We start from the raw sequence: 19,743 nt of genomic DNA on the forward strand, positions 1-19,743 counted from the left end.
CCAGTGGAATTCAATGGAAGTGAAGAAGATTTGAAAAGAGTCTGTAGAATATTCTGTCCACCTGTCATGAGTGCAGAGCAAGTACCGTATTTTCCGGTGTATAAGACGGGGTTTTTTTCCAAAAATCTTGCTGGTGCGTCCTATACAAGGATGCGTCTTATATGCGAATTTTCCGTTTCTTTTTGCGAGTTCAGAAATAACTCAGGTTCATGTTCAAGCTTTTTTAACCGAAAAAATATTACTACCAATAACGCGGTTGTAACATGGTTAATACTTCAATACGGGGACCACCGTGCGCTACTTTTTTAGGTGAACTTTATCATGAAACGGCGGGGTTGACCACTTCCGGGATCTTAAACACGCGACCGTTTCGGAGAGCCCAAGCAAAGGTAATGTGAAATGCCAAAAGATGGCGACAGTCGTGCTTCTCGCCATTGTCAAGACAAGCCAAGAGAAGCCGATGTTTTTTTTTAGTCACCCTTTGCAAGTACGTAGTGCAAAGAGAATGCTTCAGCCGCGTTGCCTTTTCGATAGCGCATCCGAAGATGAAGACTTTGAAGGTTTTATGTAAAAATAAATTGTTGTGGACATAAAGAGAGTTCTTTTGCTTTTTTTTCCTTTGTGCTAAAACGTGGGCGGGTATGGCGTGAGTGTTGCCTTTTTCGATCAATTAGCGTTGCCTAAGAACTTCTCACACGTACGGTGCATTTTGCGATGGTCGCATAAGCATGCTTAATTAAGCCTCACTAGCCTAACTGGGTAAATTTGTTATGAACCAATGAATTTGTTATTGCAAACTACTTCGACTGGAAACGGCGGACACGCCTTTCATCTACAAGCACGTGTGTGTGTGTGCACGCTCACACATAGGTGCATAGCAGCTGCCCATACTTTTTTGTAGGGACCCCGAGCAGCTTGGTGCGGTCCTGCCAGTCCTTCTCCAGGGTCTGGAGGCCGGCCCCAGGATATCTGTGGCTGCCTCGCTGGCTCTCAAGGACCTCGCCCGAGACTGCCCCCAGGCGATCATACCGCACACGCGCCCTCTGCTGGAGTCCACTCAGCGACTGCTGCTGGGACAGCAGCTGCGTCCTCGCGAGAGGGTGAGCTTTAAGGGGGCACCGCGATGATTTCCTCAGTACCGGTTAATATCATTAAATAGATTCGCCATGCTTTCCAGAGACCAGATCAAAAAGAATTATTGAAATCGGAGCACGCAAACGAAAGTTATTCCACTCTGAAAATTCAAAATGAAAAGCTCAGGCGAAAACGCATTTCACTCGCCCATTTCACTCACCCAGTACCGAGATTGGGCGCTACCAATCAGAACCGCGCCAGCGCACACGCAGCGGAAGCGTGCATGCAATTGTTGCTTTGTCAGGGCTGTAGACAGCTGCGCATTTTGACGGCATCTTCCCCCTGTGTACGCGGCGCCGTAGTCAGGGCAGGGGTGACTAATAACAAAGGAAGCTTCCCGAAGTTTCTTTTTTAGTCGGACTCTAAGGCTGTCAGCGGTAGCCCCCCTCCCCCCCAAACTCGACTCCCGTCTCCTGTCCCGCCTTTCTCTTCACATTTTGGGCAAGGTGTATCGACTGGCTTTTTTTTTCGCTGCCGTCTTGGTATGGTCACGGCCGGTCTCGACGCGCGCGCTTTCTGGTTTGAGCCAACGTTTTTTGAACAGCGCTGGCCCCCACGAAGGTTTGAAGCAGAATGGAAAATGTCACCCCTAGCTGTATTCTTGTTAGTGTTCGTTAGCTTTCCCTGCTTCTTTCCAGTTTTTGTGGCATCCGAAAAGCTTTCAGTACTCAGAGACATAATATTTTGGATCCATTTCGCAAGCATAAAGGAACAATATGCAAACTGGACGCCCAACCAATGAGAAAGGCAGCGCCCTATCTGGATGCCACCTCATTTCCGCTGCCGCAAATGGACGTCGCGTTGCGACACCATCGGCTCGAAACAAGCATTTCTAGCGAAGATTAAAATATCAAATACTATGATTTCGGTGATCTCAATGCGCGTTCAAGACTCACAATGTCCCTTACTCTGCATACAAAGAATAAAGACCCCATGCTTTATCTACGTCGCAGGGCACCTTTAAGGGGGGACACTACCCTAAACAGTGAACTTTTGAACCATTTGCTCGATTTGATTGAAACTTGTGGGGCTAGTTTATATTACTGGTGGGACCACCTCTGCCAAATTTGATTATTCTAGAATAAATATGAAGCAGGTTATGCAACCTTTATGCCAAGGATGACTATGCTTCCTTAAGAAAACTATTGTTTGAAAATAAGGGTAATTTTTTCAATTTCTTGTATTATGTGGCATTGGGAATGTCCAGAGCACACAACTATGGAATTATTTTGCTTAGTTCTCCTATATTTTGAAAAAATGATACCATACAAAGAATGACATTGGGTTTTCATTTTACGTTAATTTCTTTAAAGTCATTTTTCACTGTGAAAAAAGGGAAAAGAATAGACAAACTGAGTGGGCAGTTGTGTTCCTCATAAAATTTCGCTCCAGAAAACCTGCTACAATATACCAATATTATCAAGTAATATTGGAATGATAGTTTTTCTGAGCTGACAGTTTACTGAAGAAACAGGAGATGAGAAAAACAGACTCACATGATTGAAAATCATCCTATTTTATTTTAAGCACTACAATGTTCAAGACAAGCCCCCCGCTGAATAATAAAATTTGGCAGAGGTGGTCCCAGCAGTGATATTCGCAAGTTTCAATGAAATCGAGCAAGCGGTTCAAAGTTCACTTTTTGGGTAGTGTCCCCCCTTAAGTGCACATTTTCAGCAGTGTGCAACACATAGGGTTCCTCATTGGGATTACCTGCAAGGTTCGCTATGGCGGTTGCATCTCGACGGAGACAAAGTGCAAAAGGCGTTGGCATGCTGTGTAACATCAGTCCAGGTTGAGGGACCACGAAATGAAACAATATTTACTGAGGTTAGGAAAACTGCATGACGATCAGTATTCCATCGCTCGTAACCATACCGCAAGAACTTTATTAAGCCAGCTTCATTAACACCGAAGGTATCTGCGATTAAACGTGGCGTTGCTCCTCTACCCCCTCAATTCATACAGCCGACACGCACGCAAAAAAAAATTTAGTGCAGCCAGTGTGCAGCTCGGGGATGTTAAACTCCACATGTCGTACCATGCCATTTTTGAAGCGAAAAGCTTCACTAGGCTCGTCAATACCGCGCTTCGCGTGGGCCACCCCTGGGCGCCGCCGCGGCACGCCCTTTCCCTCCTCGCCACCCCCTCCCTTCTCCTCGCCACCGCTTTACCCTTCGCCGCTGCCGCGCGGTCACCGCCGCCATCCCAAGAGAAGGTTCTTTCGCAAGGCGTTGCGATAACGCGTGCACGGCGGCCATAGAAGAGGCGCAGACATTCGCCATGGAAGGAAGAAAAGAAGACTCAGAAGTGATAGCAAGGGAGTTGGCTCAAAATCTACACTGCTATCGTGGTGCTCCCAGTGCCTTGTGCGCGAACTGCGACAGCCATGACGTCAAACAAAGCATAAATGCAGCTTTTCGCTTGTATATCCAGGCTTAACCAGAGCTAATGGTTGAAAAACAGCGCACAAAAGACTAGACACAAGAGTAAAGGCGACGACAGGACAACCATGAACCTATACCAACTCGCCCAACTTAACGTTCTACTAAACCAGAGCTAGGCCACTGCGAATTTTTTCCTTCACACCTTACTTCCTTCTTTGTGGGAATGCACCTGTTTGTTCATCCTTATCTCCGCAGGTGCGCCTCCTGAGCCTGGCCGGCCAGCTGTTGGCCTCCTGGCAGCTCCGCCTGTCCGAGGCCTGGCTCTCCGTGGTGCTGGACCACCTGCTGCCCATGCTGCAGACAGCAGCGCCCCCTGCGGTGGGCCAGGTGCTGCACGAGCTGGCGGCGCTCGTCTCGGGGCTCGCCAGCCGCGAGGAACCACCCTCCCTGGTGGAGCCCGTGCTGGCAAGGGCCCTGCCCATGCTGAGTGTGGTTGCCGCCAGGCATGCCTCTGATGAGGCCACCATCGAGGTGAGCGTTCGCGAGGTGGCGTAGCTGTGGTTGTCCGAGGACAGTTTGGCGCCCACTGTTTGCATCCGTTCGACACATTCCCCTCCGCATTTGCTCAGTTCATAACTCACAGCACCACAACTTCCAGGTAACATAATTACAGGAGCAGTCTTTTCCGACATACTGCATGTATCTATCAAAGCAAGGTCAGAGTGTCAACTGCCAGGAAAGCAGGAGGCCTGCTGAGATAGAAGTTCATGTGAATACTAACCCCAACAGCAGAACAGCGTGAAATTGCTGTAGCGATAATTTTATTTATTTGAACATACTGCTAGCCTCACATTTGAGGCCGTCGCAGGAGTGGGACATCACATACACTAAAATAACACAGGTCAAGTAAGTGTCAACACAAAGGCGATCGTAGTCCAACAAGGCAATATGCAATATACAAAAGGTAAAAGAAAATAGCAAAACAGGAGCAAGTAGCATATTTGAGGACTTCGGCACGGTAAAGAAAAAAAAACTAAACAAGAAAAGAAAAAAAACACAGTAACAAAAATGCAGACAAGTTTTTAGGGAGCAAGAAATGAAACAATAGCTGCTGAGGAATGAGACTGTCATGAGAAACGAGCAATAAGGTTAAAAAAATATGATAAGCGAGAGTCAGATAAGAAAGTCGGGATGTCATCGTCATCGTCAGCAAGGAAAAAAAAAGAGTGCAAGAGTACAGCGCTATCACCTGCATTCGCAGGTGATAGAGCAGTTCTGAATTTGCCTCTTGGTTTATATACATGCCTGCATATTTGCACCAAGTTTTATTGTAGTACTGAGATATTGAGGAATAATCAAAATTACTTAAAATTAATTATGTTGTAATCATCGTTTTCTCGTAATCATCGTTTTCTTAACCTTCTCGTTCTTTGTTTCTGTTGTACAGCGACCTTGAATCATGGCAGGTTGCCTCAGTACCACTTGAGAGAGAGAGAACAACTTTTATTTAGAAAGCCTGCAGAGTCGGTTAGGCTCCCTCCAAGCAGGGAGGACAAGCTTTTACCGCGACGCGGCCACTACGTCAATCTCGTGCGTTGTGCTCCTTGAGGTCTTGTTACGTCCCTCGCTACTTCCGCGGGTTCGAGAGGGCCGCCGCCCCCCTCTCCTCGGTTTCGCTCGGTCGCTGCCTCTCGAGAGCTGCCGAGACCTGCTGGACGGCCTTGAGTTGTGTCTTATGATCACAGCTCCTCATTGCAGCCTCTAGCTGCGGCGGGATCGTCGTCTTCTCGCTGGCTTCGCGCGGATTTACGCTACAGTCCCAAAGGATGTGAGCCGCGGTGGCTCTCTCCTTCGCGCACAGTCTGCATATGTCACTCGCGTACACACTCGGACACACGTGCTTAGCTAGCACCGGGGTGAGCAGGGACCCCGTCTGTAACTGTCTATATAACACTGCCTCCTTCCGGGTAAGCCCCGGGCACGGAGATAGAAGCATTTAGGAGGCGAAACTCGCCTCTCTCCCGCGACCGCGGAGAGTCACAGGCGCTGTCTGCTTCCTTCGACCGCCGCCGGATGCCGCCCTCGTCAGGTTCCCGAGGACGACGCGCGCTCGCGCCGTCGCGCGCTCGCGCCGTCGCGCGCATTGCAGTGCTTCCGCGGGAGAGCATTTGCGCGACCAAAATTTTCTTCACAATAATGTCATGCTGCCCTGATTTATCGTGCGGTAAAACGTGGCTTCATAGTACGGGAGGCAATCTACATTCGAATTCTAACCGTTGATGTTTCCTGCGGCTTGGCGCTCTTCCGCCTATTGGTGGGCAGTGCCGCGCGCGATGGCTGCCCTTTTTTACTTGACGGTCGTGAAGAAAATTCGTTGGATACACATGAAGCATGCAAAGCATTTTAGCTTTGTGCGCTTACCTTCAGGGACCTGGGGACCAGAAGAGAGAGGCATGCAGCTAAGCTAAAAAGATGAAGAGGTGAACATGCTCCAGGCGCAAGCATCGGTCATAAGGCAACACGTACTTGCATCATAGCCTGCTGATTCGCGTGTCCTCTTCAGTCGGAACAAATCAGTCAAATAAAATTCAGTGCCAGGTTGTTCTCTAAATTCATTGTAAGCTGCAAGTAATACATCATTGCACTTTATAACTTCTCATGGTTTCGTATGTTGCTTTCAATTCAGCCAGCGCCAAAGTGTGAAATCTACATATAAGATAGGACAAATGAACAGCAATATACGAAGGCATCGCATTTATTCACATTCCCTCCGAGGGGACGCACCACACGAAATGATTGTGGAAAGTGGTACACTATGTACAAATCTATTTACATATATACATTGAGGGCGTCAGTTAATACGGTGACAATCATTTCTATCAGTTATTTTTCTGCGCCACTTTCCACATGTCTTTCACAAGTAGTTAACACTGCAGTCTCGTGTCTGTGCTGCACTTTGATGGTTCGCAGACGCCTGGCATTGGGAGCTTCTTGAAGTCGTTGTCGGGCACAACTCGCACAAATGCTTGATACTCCACGGTCTCAATCCTTACAAAGCCTTGACATTTTCTTCTTTTCTTTTGTTGTTTTCTGCGTGTCCCGTGTTTCCCCAATGCAACGTTGCCTCATACGCATTGCGACGTAGTAGTGCAAAATCTTCGCGATAGCGTCATTTTTATGCTCATGGCAAGGGAATGTTACATTAAAGGTGTCCAGAACATGGTCGATGGTGCGCCAAAAGACATCGCAGTCATCCATATTCTTCGAAAAAAAGTCTTCTGCGCAGCGAAGCAGGTTATACAGTTTGGTGTTTGGGTGCAGGAGTCCACCCCTCGTTTTGCAGAGTGTCAAAGAGGCTTCTTTCATCGTTGGCACTGCAACTGAAAGAGACGCTCTACACTTTGAGCAGGGAAACATTTTTGTTAGTTTCCTAGTCAGGAACCCTGTCACATAATATAAAACTGCGTTCACGACTTCCGCATCGTTGTTGTCACTGCGCAGTACCTCATCGCACTCCCATTCTTCGGTTTCAATGATGCCGTCCAACTTCTCTTTTAGGTCATCAAGTGGTGATCGTTCCGAATCGCTTTTAAAAATTTCCCGGAAAGCAGAAAAATTCAATACCGGTCCTTCTTCTCGGGCTTCGCAGTTGCCGAACTTGGGTGGTTTCAGCAAGCTATACAGGCTTAGCATCCGGTACAGCTGCAAAAATGTAGGCATATCAGGATGGTCGTTCTCCCCTGCAGCTTGACGAGTTTTCCCGAAGAATCGTTCGAGTGGATCTTGGTTGAACTTTGCAGTGAGGACGTATCTGAACCTGCATTCAGTGAGCAAATATTGTGCGAGGTCTAACGTTGATAACAACGTAACCCGCAGGCCTTCAGCAGTTGACTGGGTGAGAAACATATCTTTTGTTATGAGTCCACTTCGGAGGTCACTTTCCCACGCGTTCAGCCATTGCAGGCTTTCCGTGATCAGAGAGAGGTCGCGACTTCCACTGCGCACTCCTTCACCTGGATGCCGCCTATTCATGGCATCGAACAAGTCGTTCATTCTCTGTGTGAAGGCAATCGTACCAGCAGCTTTATCAGCATTCAGCACTTTCATTTCGCTGTAATATTTTATTGCTGAGGCCATAGATCGGCTGAAGACTTGCGTTGCAAGTTTTACACGCATCAAATCCATGTGTGATGGGTATATATGATGGTTCGTTATTTTAGGGCACACCTTGAGACCACCAGCGTTCTTGCTGTCTTCCTTGTATACGGCCGTGTAATAAGTCCAGTACACCCACTCTCCATTGACTTTCAAGAGTCGCTGCTTCAGCAGCCTGTTTCTGATGCACTTGAAAAGGTGTGGTACGTCAGAAAATACGTAGACTTTCCTCTGATCATTTAAAGGATGCTCAAAGAAGTGCTTTGGAGCCTCAAGTTTTCCGTCTACGCCAAGCTTGGTCCACATTTTCCGATTGGTGCTCGCTCCGTCGCATACAATGCCATCGACAATGGCGCCAGCCTCTTCCAGCATTATAATGGCTTGGATGACCAACTGGGTCAGAACTGTGCCTTTTGTGGCTCCTTTCGAGGCAAACACGCCCACTGGCTGCGCATAGTTTTCCCCAAACGGACAAAACATGAAAACAAGCCCGTGATTCGCCAGCGCAGAGCTCTCTCCACAACCTTCTCCGTGGTCAACGAGGCCAGTGTACGTCAGAGTTGTGGAATTTACACATTTTCTTTCTCTCACCTGTATTTCGTCAAAGAGGAGCATTCCATGCCTCTGAAATTCTGATTTTTCCGCCATTTTTTTCTTGAGTGCCTCAAAAAAATTTGAATCAAATCCGCACTTCATTCCTACCATGGCAATATATTTTCTTATGGTTCTAACGCAGGGCAAAGGTAGTATATTGTTCTCCTGAAGGAATCTGTAGCCCGATGCTGTACGGATATGAAGAAGAAGGCACAGTAGGAGCCAGTTGTCACTATAGCGCCTACCGTGCTTTGACGCAGCCTTTGCAGCTGCTACACACTCCGTCAGGAGCATGCGATGCGTTTCAGGAAGGTTCGCCTTCTGTGCCAGGTCTCCAATTTCATTATCTGTTAGTGTTTTGACGTGCTCCTTGCACTTAAGTAGTTCAGTCTCTAGTGCTTCCTTCCTTTTTTGCAGCCTCATTTTTGAGCGGTAGCAGGCAATGCGTTGCTTCCGTAATCTGTCTAATTTCTCTTTTTTCAACGGACTCAACAGAAGTCTTACGCGTGAATGTTGCACTCGTTTTTCTTTTCGCGCCTTGTGGACGCGTAGCGTGTTTGATAACGCCTGGCATGATGAACACTGTGCTTCCGCATCACTGAGGAGAAGGGGGCACCTATTGTGCCTCCAGAATCCAGTCTTGTCTACAGAGGCGCATTCTAGTACAATTCCAGGAAAATTTTGCTTCGCAGGGCCACCTCGACATACCCGTTTTTGGTTAAATGTTTCCACCATGCTTGCGACGTCTAGTGCGCCCGCGCCACCGGCATTCTCAGTTCTGACATCAACTGGGACAACCATGCTGCTCACTTCACGCTCAAGGACACAGTGGCTCACCTTCACGCCTGCTGGACACGCAACCAGTTCAAGACTTTTGTTCACGAAAACCGGTGTTGTTGGAACCTTCTTCAGTTGGACAAAACAAATACTTTCGATGCCTTCTATGCTGATATCATGGCGATACCAATCTGGGCCCGGCAATGCAATTTGCGTATTTTTCAGAAGTTTGCTCACCGACCATGTCACCGTTGATGAGCTGCATATTTGTGCTTCTGTCTCAAATTGTAGGTCCGTGTGAGGCTGAACTAAAGCGCTGCATGCTGGACTTGGGACCACGGTACTCTGGGCATTTGGTTGATTTGTTTGGTTGGCACTCGCATTTGCAGAGGATTCAGGATTTGCATGCCGAGACAAAGGAATTGCCGCAGGCTCGGAAAAACCATGAAAGGAAGATGGTACCTGATGCTCTGTCTCTGATTCGTCGAAGTTGAAAGCATCGGCAATATTCCCGCATGTCCCAGACTGATCATCCGACACTTCATTTTTCGCCCGCTTCGTTTTTTCCCCGGGACTCTCGGTGTCTTGCCGGACTTTCGGTGGCTTCCTTTTTTTCCTTGCAGACGATAGGTAGGGAGGACATCCAGGAAAAATGCATGGAACGGCTTCAGGATGTAGTACCGGTTTCTTTGGCTGGTCTAGGATTGCTACACCTCCAAGCTCTGCGTAATACTTGCTGCGCTTGATCATATCACTTGTGAAGTGCTTCTCGCAGACGTAGTCAGAGGGCTTCAGCTCCCGATCCTTTCTTGGAATCGCCCTAGCCCATGCCTCCAATCGCTGCTGGTCACTGGGAGCCTTGAAGGAGATGACACTTTCTTTGCAGGACTTGTATCCGCTATTGCAGTTCGGAACAAAGCACTTACGTCCCATCGTATGCTATAGCGAGGCAGTAAGATGTACCAGGTCCACGGAGATAGACCAGGACTCGAGCGCGAGCACTCTACCACGCCGGTCACACAGCTTCTGGAGACTAGAGCACACGACCCCACTCGCTGTTTCGAGGGTGTTACGTGTTACAGTGTATTCCTTATTTATTTATTTTTTCTTGGTTTCTTGTCTTCCGCCAGTTTGTGTCCGAAGCTGCTAAAAGATTTGGCGGAGCTCCTATGCAGGGAGGGGGGGGGGGGGGCGTTTCCCAGCCGTCACTGTGCACAACCAGGGCTGTCTTCCTCGCCGTTCTCAAGACAGTCTGACCGGGGCAGCGACGCATTGTGTTAGCCTATTTTGACCCGAAGACCCAAATAGAAGAGCCTGACATCTCAGGCAACCTCTCCACAACAAGATGAAAGAGGCCGCTCGGTGACACGAAGCCGTACCGATACGTGCAGTGCCCAATTAGCAGTGACAGCGTTGTGATGTCCTTGCAGCTAAAGAGGCAGGGGAGATAAGGAGCCAGCTGGGCTCGTCCATCGTGGGATTCGACCCGCCTTACAGGGAAAGTACAGCGTTTGGAAGCCCGCTTCGGCGTCCCTCTGACCGCAGGGGATGAAAAGGGAGCGGTGCAATGTTAAAAAAAAAATTGTGAGCCCGTCCGTGAGCTGGCTAGTTGAGCCACAGCTACAAGCACGGCGTCTACAACTACTTAGCCGCCGTTCTCCGTGCAAGCCGACTGGAATGGCAACATTCTTGATACCCCATCAGCGGCCCCAGACCACAAACGGAGGGGTTCCCTGTAACACCCCGCCAATATATTCCCGCACTGATTTTTTTTTCCCACGCTCTGCCGTCCCCACGGAGATAGAACCGTCCCGAAACCGCGCCATGCACCGCGCAGCGCGGTGCCTCCCGCTGCCCAAACGGGCACCGCGCGTGAGCGCCATCTACCGCGCGCCACGGAAACCGACCTCCCTTCCTCTCCTCCACTGTGACGTTTTCTGGCCGCCCACGCCGGCCGCGGGGGCCTGGAGTTGCGCCTCCTAAAAGCCTTCTATCTCCGTGGCCCCGGGTGAGGTGGCGGCATAGTCTGTCTGTTCAGTCTGTACCATTTCACTATTTCGTTGAAGGTGGTCATCTTGTCCTTGGCACTGCGTCGCGACCAGGACTCCGAGTCGGCCGTACTATCAGCCGCGCGGTTGGTTAGTCCTCGCGCGGCCGAGTTGGCCGTCTCGTTGTGGTTTACGTTTCCGCGTACCGACACGTCACTGCCCATGTGGGCCGGAAACCACTTGATCACCACAGGACTGTTGCGTCCGATGTCTTCGGCCTTGCGCAGTATGCGCGCGGCCTCACTACATACCCTACCCTTGGCGTAGTTCTTCACTGCCGTTCTAGAGTCACACAACACTGTAGTACATCCGGGGTCGGAAACGGCCAAGGCGATGGCCACCTCCTCCGCCCGGTGCGCTTCTAGAGTCCGGACGCTCACCGCGGTCTTCGTTGAACCCGTCGATGCCCCGACAACCACCGCCGCGTATGCGTCGGTGCTCCCTTGATACTCTGCCGCGTCCACGTAGGCGGCGCCTTCTTCTCTGGCGTGGAGGTCCACGAGAGCCCTGGCCCTCGCCAACCTCCGCTCCCTGTTGTGCTCGGGGTTCACGTTCTTCGGGATCGGGAAGACCCTGAGCTTTCTGTTGATGCTGTCTGGTATAGGTACGTCTTTCTGCTGCTTGCCTTCCCTCGGTTCGAGGCCAAGGTCCTGCAGTATCTGTCTTCCGGTTCTCGTTTCGGAGAGACGCTCGAGTTGCGCCGTTCTCTGTGCTTCGGCTATTTCGTCCAGCGTGTTGTGGACTCCCAGCACCATGAATTTTTCGGTGCTCGTGCTCCCGAGGAGACCGAGTGCCGCCTTATACGCCTTGCGTATGGTGGCGTCTATCTTGTTACGTTCACTCGGCCTCCAGTTGTGGAAGGCGGCCACGTACGTTATGTGGCTAACTGCGAAGGATTGAACGAGCCTAGTCAGGCTCTCCTCCTTCATCCCCGCTTTTCTGTTGGACACCCTCTTGATGAGTCTCATTGCCGCAGCCGCCTTGCCCGCGAGCTTGTTGACCGTTTCACCGTTGACTCGGTTTCGCTGGACGAGCAGCCCGAGTACCCGAATCTTCTCGACTTCCGGTATTACCTGTCCTCCCGCCGTCTTGACCGTGATCTTGGGACGCTCGTACTTGACTTATTCTTTCTTTTCCTGCACGATCCTTTCGGGGGAATCACCAGCAGTTCTGACTTGGCCGGGGAGCAAACGAGTCCAGACCCGTCCAGCTGCTCCTCGATGGCGTTGACCGCTTCTTGCAGCGTTGTCTCGATGTGTCCGTCGCTTCCTCCCGGTACCCATAGCGTCACGTCGTCGGCGTAGATGGTGTGCCGGACTCCCGCTACTCTTTCTAGCCGAGTGGCCACCCCGATCATCACGAGGTTGAAGAGTAGCGGGGAGATCACTGACCCCTGCGGAGTTCCGACGCTGCCCAGCTTCTTCTCTTCGAGCTGTAGGTCTCCCGCACAGATTTCGGTGGTTCGTTCCGTCAGGAAGTCTTTGATGTACTGGTATGTCCTCCTGCCCATGTTTAGCCTGGATACTTGGGCCAGGATAGCCGAGTGCCTCACTTTATCAAAGGCGCTCTGCAAGTCCAGCCCGAGTACGGCTCTGTTGTCCTTGGTGCCCGTCGTATCGTCGATGATCTCGTTCTTCAGTAAGATCATGGCGTCTTGCGTCCCGAGTTTGTTCCGAAACCCGATGATGGAGTTTGGGTAAAGCTCCGATTCTTCCAGGTAACGCTGCCACCTGTTCATGAGAACGTGCTCGAGGACCTTTCCCACGCACGAAGTGAGTGAGATCGGCCTGAGGTTCTCTATGTTGGGCGGCCTGCCAGGCTTGGGGATGAGGATCGTCTTGGCTGCTTTCCATTGCTTGGGTAGCCTTCCTTCTTGCCAGCACTTGTTGTAGAAGTTCGTGAGCGTTTCGATGGCCGCTTCGTTGAGGTTCTTGAGCGCTCTGTTGGTCACTCGATCGGGACCCGCGGCAGACCTTCCATTGAGTTCCTGCAGGGCAACTCTTACTTCCCAGGTCTGGATGTCGCGATCTAGCGTCTCGTTCTCCTTGCCTTGGTAATCCGGGTGTCTTTCCGTGGGGGTGGTCGGCAGGTACTTGGCGTCCAAGCGCCGTTTGACCTCGTCCTCCCCGTGTTCGCAGATTGCCGTGTGTAGGATCCTGGCCAGGTTGTTGTGTTGGTGGGTGCACTGTTGGGTGCATAGCACCCTGCAGTGGACCTCGATCTGCCTGTTGAGCTCGGCGATCTTCTTCCTTAGACTGCGGTTGGTTCGTCGCTTCTGCCACCTCGCCTTTATGGACTGCTTGGCTTCTATCAGGTGGGCCAGCCGACTGTCCATCTTGTCTATCCGGTCGTCCGTCTCTAGCTCTTTGGTGGCTCCTTCCGTCGTCTCGACGACGTTGGCCGCCCATTGCTCGATGTCCGTAATGTCCTCTTGCACCGCGGGTAGCGCCTTTCGAAAGGCGTCCCAGTCTGTAATGCGATGCTTTCTTATGCCGGTGTTGCCTTGGCCTTCGAGCAGTATGACGACCTCTACGATGTAGTGATCGCTGCCCAGCTCTTGGCCCGTGTTTCTCCATTTCGCTTCTCTTGATCCTCCTTCAGTTTTGATGAAGGTAAGGTCCGGAGTTGTGTCTCTCGTAACAGATGTGCCGATCCTGGTGGGAAAGGCCGGATCCGTGATTAGGTTCAGTCCGACGTCGGTGGCGTCTTGCATCAGCTCTCTCCCCTTGACCGTCGTTCTGTGGTAGCCCCAGTCTTGGCTTGGTGCGTTAAAGTCTCCGCACACTACGAGCGTATTGCTTCCCGCGACTGAAGCTGCCTTGTGGAACAGTGCCTTGAATTTCTGTTGTCCGTGGGACGGGTTGCTGTAGACGTTCACCAGGAAAGTGCTCTTCCTCCTCTTCTTTCCCGTGATTACTTCCACCGTGCAGTGTTCGATGGCGCTTCTGCTGATCATTTCGTGTTCCACGAAGGTGATCCCTCTCCTAACGAAGGTGCAGACCCCTCTGCCCTTGCCCTTGGACGTGTCCCTTTTGCTCGGCGGGCTGTCGTGCGACCGGTAGCCCGGTAGTTTCGGCGTTTCTTCGCTGTGTGTTTCTTGAATCATTATGACGTCTGGTTTCCTCGTTAGTTGCTGCAAGTGTTGCTGCAGCACTGCTCTCTTGCCGGTAAAGCCCACTTGCCGGCAAAAAAGCAGGCCCTTCATGAGAGTAAATTAAAAGAGCATTACACGCATCAGCTCTGCCTTTGAGAGTGTGAGACAGACAGTCTGCATCATCCCCTTGCTGTCACTAACTTTCATTTTGTGCTCAAAATGAGCTGCGTTGAAATTATTTACGAGCCCTTCTTCTTCTAAGCCTTCATTTTTGCAAGGTGCTCCCGGGTCAAATTCGCCACTTCAGAAAGGTGCGGGTTGCCACCCCAAGTTGTGGTGCTGTACCCTCGTCATCGTCATCAGTCTGACTACACCCACTGCAGGGCAAAGGCCTCTCCCATGTCTCTCCAATTAAAGGGACAGTGAGGAGAGCACTATTAATATTTTTTTTATAGCAAAATCCAATAGTTCGGCATGTCATGGCTTTGTTGCCACTTGGCCGGCAGCGAAAGATGCATTTATTTCTAAGAAATTTGGATTCGAAGCTGAAAAAGTTTTTCCCGCCGCTCTGATTCAAACTTGGGATTCTCCTATGACGACACAGGACTAAGTGACGTTAAACATGACGTGAACATGACGTGACGCAGACTCCGTGATTTCTGGCCGCCAGCAGTGCAGCCTAGCAGCAGCCGAAAAGAAAGATACCGCCGGCCGCGCGTTGAAGGCATCTATCGGCTATCGGCTACAGTCGCTTCGCTTACGTTTGCACTGGCGTTTTGCCAGCGTTACGATGGATCTCGTTCTTGAAGTCGTCAACGAAGTTCTCGCAAATAGACACCTTTAGCATACCGTGTACCTTGTTACCGCTAGCGGAATACCGGGAGCCCGCCTAACGCCGATGAGCAGGCGCTGATTGGTCCCGATGCTTCAGGTGCGCGCTTAGCTGCCGGGCACGTGGCGCCATCTGGCGACGTCAAGGAGATTCGCGCATGCATTGGCTGCACCTCAGTGATTTGTGGCTTCTCGGGTTATAGAGTTGCTAGAACCATTGGTTCTAGCAACACTGCTTTGTCCTATGACGTCATCACGCTTGTACTTGCGAGTTTGGCCTGTGGCGGCGATACCTGTATTTTGGTTCTTGCTCTTTTCTACGTTACAAGAGCTTTGTTGTCAGTATGAGTGGCGTTTTTGTAATCAGGAGCTGGTATTCTGTCGATACAAGCCAACTTCAATTTCTCCTCAATGTCCCTTTAACCCTGTCCTTCGCCAGTTGCGGCCATCCTATCCCCCGCAAACTTCTTAATCTCATCCGGCCACCTAACTTTCTGCCGCCCCCTGCTACGCGTGTCTTCTCTTAGAACCCACTCCGTTACCCCTAAGGACCAGCGGTTATCTTGCCTTCGTATTACATGCCCTGCCCAAGCCCATTTGTTCCTCTTTATTTAAACTAGGATGTCATTAACCTGCGTTTGTCCCCTCACCCTCAATGGAATGGAATTACGCATTCTGCATCTGCGAACACAGCTGAGCCCAGCTGTAAGTGTGGGCGCAGGTGCTGGTGACTATGCAGAGGCTGAGAAATGGCTCAGGTTGTAACTTCAGCGTCTCTAACAAACCAGGATTGTGCGGCAGCTGTTTTCACTGCAAGCGTGTTTGGCTGCATTGACAGAATGAGCATTATAGTTGACCTCCTTATAAGCTGCAGCAACGGCTGGCTTCTGGACTGTTCTTTTTTTTTCATTGCTCATCTGATCTCGGCGTTGAGCAGTGATGGAGCACAGGCTGATGCAGGACCCCCGCTGACTGTTTCTGTTGTGCTGCAGGCCCTGTGTGAAGTTGCGAAGCGGGCAGCCGTCTCACTGAGTCCCGCTGCCAGTGAACAGCTCCTCTCCCTCTTGGTTCAGCTGCAAGAGACGTGTCCCCAGGTGAGGTGAGGGTCGGAGGTGGCCAGACATTGTGTAGACAAGCTGCAGAAGGTCATGCTCCGAACGTACGATGCGGTAGCTGTCATCAGTCTGGTGGTTTGTTTATGTATATTCGAATCGCTCCTGGAGGCCCGCTGGCAGAAGACATTATGTTGCACCAGTTTGCAGTTCTGGATATTATTTCTTTCCCGAGCATTAGTGTAATAATGCTGCCGCGGTGGCTCAGTGGTTATGGTGCTCGGCTGCTGACCCAAAAGACGCGGGTTCGATCCCGGCCGCGGCGGCTAGAATTTCTTTGGAGGAGAAATTCTAGAGGCCCGTGTGCTGTGCGATGTCAGTGCACGTTAAAGAACCTCAGGTGGTCTAAATTCCCGGAGCCCTTCACTACGGCGTCTCTCATAGCCTGAGTCGCTTTGGGACGTTAAACCCCATAAAACCAAACCAAACCATTAGTGTAATAATGGTAAACAAGTGCAAGCATAAAAAAAGTGAAAGACAATACATTAGATTAAATGTAAGAAAACATGAAACAATTCTTGATTGTATAATGAAACGAACACATTCACCTTTGAAAAATGTCGTAAACAGCTCCTTACCTCCTTAACACACATCTAAATGGAAAGATTGTGAAGTTTTCAAGGTTTCTACCCTAAAATTTTGGCGGGAGTGCTGGGTCAAGATGGAGAAGTGGGAAGGCTCTGCCACATTTGACTTAGCATCTTCCAAAAATTTATTGTGGCACCATCACGCGAGCCGGTTGCCCGAAATGCCAGCATATGGGGACTTACATGCACCATCCGAAAATATCAAGAGCAGGCAGCTGAGTTGCAAGGCAATGCGAGAAATTTTCTTTGTGAATGAATCTCGGCACCTCAGTGCTGCATGGTGGCATCGTTGCCCATTTTGGGAGCATATTAATGCAAGTAGTTCACGAACGTATTTAATCATCGGAATAGTTTGGCGAACGTTCACAATGGAGAGTAGCCGCTGAGAGGCAACGGATGGACAGATAAACGAGGACAGGAGCTAACTCTCGACTGAAGTTTATCTGTTATCTCTGTTACAAGGGGGTACCCAAAAGAAACCGGAATAAATTTTTTGGTCGGCAAAGCTTGTGCGGTACCGCGTTTTGACACTAGGAGCCCATAGAACGAACATTCCAGAGTCAGTAAGCCGAGTGCCGTCGTTGAAGGAGGTCAGACTAGTTTAGGCAGGGTTTTAGAGTGACGACTGTTTTGTGTGAATGTCGTTTTTGCAATGACTGATTTTCGTGAACAGCGTGCGCCGGTGAAATTCTGATTTTTGCTCGGAAAAAGTTGAATGGAAACTCTTCAAATATTAAGAAAGACGTACAAGTACGATGCTATGGGGACAACTCAAGTGTTCCTGAATCAAACCCTGAATCAAAGCAACAATCATTCCAATGGAAAACTTCAAATTCACCTCGCCTCAAGAAAGCTCGTCAGGTGAAACCAAACCTCAAAACAGTGCTGATTTGTTTTTTCGACGTGAGAGGAGTCGTCCATTGAGAATTTGTTCCGCAGGGTCAGACAGTTAGCCAGGCTTTCTACTTGGATGTTTTGAAAAGATTGGGCAACAGTGTGCGGTGGAAGCGGCCAGATTTGTGGCGGTCGGGTGACTGGTTTTTCCATCATGGCAATGCCCCTGCTCACACAGCCCTGTCTCTACGACAATTTTGGACCAAAAATGGCAGGACCCCTATTCCTCAACCCTCATACTCTCCCGACCTTGCCCCGTGCTACTTTCTTTCTTTCTTAGAATGAAAAAATAGTTGAATGGAAAGCGTTTCGCTGATGTTGCTGAGGTGAAGAAAAAAACGACGGAGGCACTGTCAAGCATCACAAAAGATGAATTTAAACAATGTTTCGAAAAATGGAATGAAAGATTCGACAAGCGTATCATTGCAAGTGGGGAATACTTCGAAGGAGATTGAAGGTCTGTGCTTAAAATGTGAACAAATAAGTTCAAACAAAAATAAGTCCGGTTTCTTTTGGGTACCCCCTCGTATGCATGTTATCCTCGCAGGTGAGCGTTCTCGAAGCGTGCCGGTCCCTTCTGTTGCTGCTTGCTGTGTCGCCCCAAGAGCCTCGCATAGCTGAAGCTGCAGCGACAATGCTCAGTCGGATCTGTAACGCAACCTTGCTTCCGGCCACTGCTTCTATGAGCTGTGCGTACTTTTCTTTTCTTTTTTTTTGCCTTCTGAATGAGTCTGGGCTTGCGTGAATACTGTGTAATTTCAAATATTTTAGCACATAAGGAAGTATTCAATGTTCAATTTGACTCAAACATTTGGTATTCACTGACATTTAGTGCTTCTGATTTTAAAGGGGTGGTCTGCTGACTGTTAACGACTGTATCTGTTTTGCGGCCATAGAGACCCCCCCCCCCCCCATCCTGCAGTGGCTTGGTGGCTTTGGTATTTGGCTGCTGATCCCAAGGTCATGGGTTCGATCCCGGCTCTCGCCGCTGAGTTTCAATTAGTGCTTTTGATTTTAACTGATCCCAGCTGCAGCGTTTTCATCACAAGCTATTAATTCGGATTTTAAAGGGACAGTCTACTGACTTTTATTGACTATAGTTCTGTTGCCGCAATATAGAAAGCTCCTTGCCCCAATAAATGAATATCTGGCTGTGGCTCTGAGAAACACAGCAGAACAATTTAATACCTAATTTTTCTGTTTGGTAGTCTCACTTTCTTGTGGCATTCAGCATCTGCAAAGCCTGACATTGGGGATACGATATCTAAGTAGTTATTATAGTAACACAATGCAACTCTATCAACATGACTACCGGGCCACCTAGGTGGCTTGCAGTGGCAATGAATGATTATGAAATTGACCGAAATGCATGAGTTTTATTAAAACTAAGATGGTTCCAAAAATGCTATCAGTAAAATAAAACCGGTGTCTAGCACAGATACCGGCAACCGCTTTTGCAGACAGCAGCGATGTTGATGGCACTGGCAGCATAGTGGCAGTCTGCTTTTCCGAAAACATTAGAGATTATGAGAAAGCAGTGTACTGTGCGATGCCAGTGCACGTTAAATAACCCAAGGTGGTCGAAATTTCCGGAGCCCTCCACTACGGCGTCCCTCATAGCCTGAATCGCTTTGGGACGTTAAACCCCCATGAACCATAATCTAAAAAAAAAAAAAAAGTAAGATAAGTGTGTCCCGGCTGGTGCCACTGTATAACGGGCTTAATCCAATCCAGGAGTACACTGTCCCTCTGAGGATTACTTGGCTGTTCCGTTAGTAGGGCGCCAGTACACAAAGAATCCAGAAAGGGCCAGGATGCACCTAGCCCAGCCAGAAACATGACATCATTGAAAATGCGTGCTTTCCAAAAAAAAAAGTGAACTTTGTTTGTCCCATGTAGTGGCCCGGTACATTAAAAAAAGAAATTACACTGAAGAAATGCCTAATTGTTTCGTTTAGCCTTTTTAGAACCAAAACTATTTGAAGCATATTCCCAGCATTTGCTTTGCGCTTTGAACCAGAAAGCTGCTGTGCACATTAACATACAAGCCTTGAAATTGCATTTGTTGGCAATCCCACACCATCCTGCCTGGCTTCAGTTGCATCGGCATGACTCTGGTCGGCGTTGCTA

At 49.6% G+C, this 19,743-nt stretch overlaps 1 protein-coding gene across 1 annotated transcript in view; it reads left to right on the plus strand.

Annotated features, from left to right (window-relative positions):
* The window catches only part of cdm (importin-13-like protein cdm), a 55,011-nt gene that overhangs the window by 25,941 nt on the left and 9,327 nt on the right, over positions 1-19,743 (plus strand). Inside the window, exons 12-15 of the mRNA XM_089547470.1 lie at positions 902-1,100; positions 3,777-4,052; positions 16,013-16,114; positions 18,161-18,302. Coding sequence (XP_089403596.1) covers positions 902-1,100; positions 3,777-4,052; positions 16,013-16,114; positions 18,161-18,302 — 719 coding nt within the window. The remainder of the gene's footprint in view (positions 1-901; positions 1,101-3,776; positions 4,053-16,012; positions 16,115-18,160; positions 18,303-19,743) is intronic.

Source organism: Amblyomma mixtum, chromosome 1 (assembly GCF_055824585.1).
Source record: "Amblyomma mixtum isolate Tamu chromosome 1, ASM5582458v1, whole genome shotgun sequence".
In the NCBI taxonomy this organism is placed as follows: Eukaryota; Metazoa; Arthropoda; class Arachnida; order Ixodida; family Ixodidae; genus Amblyomma; species Amblyomma mixtum.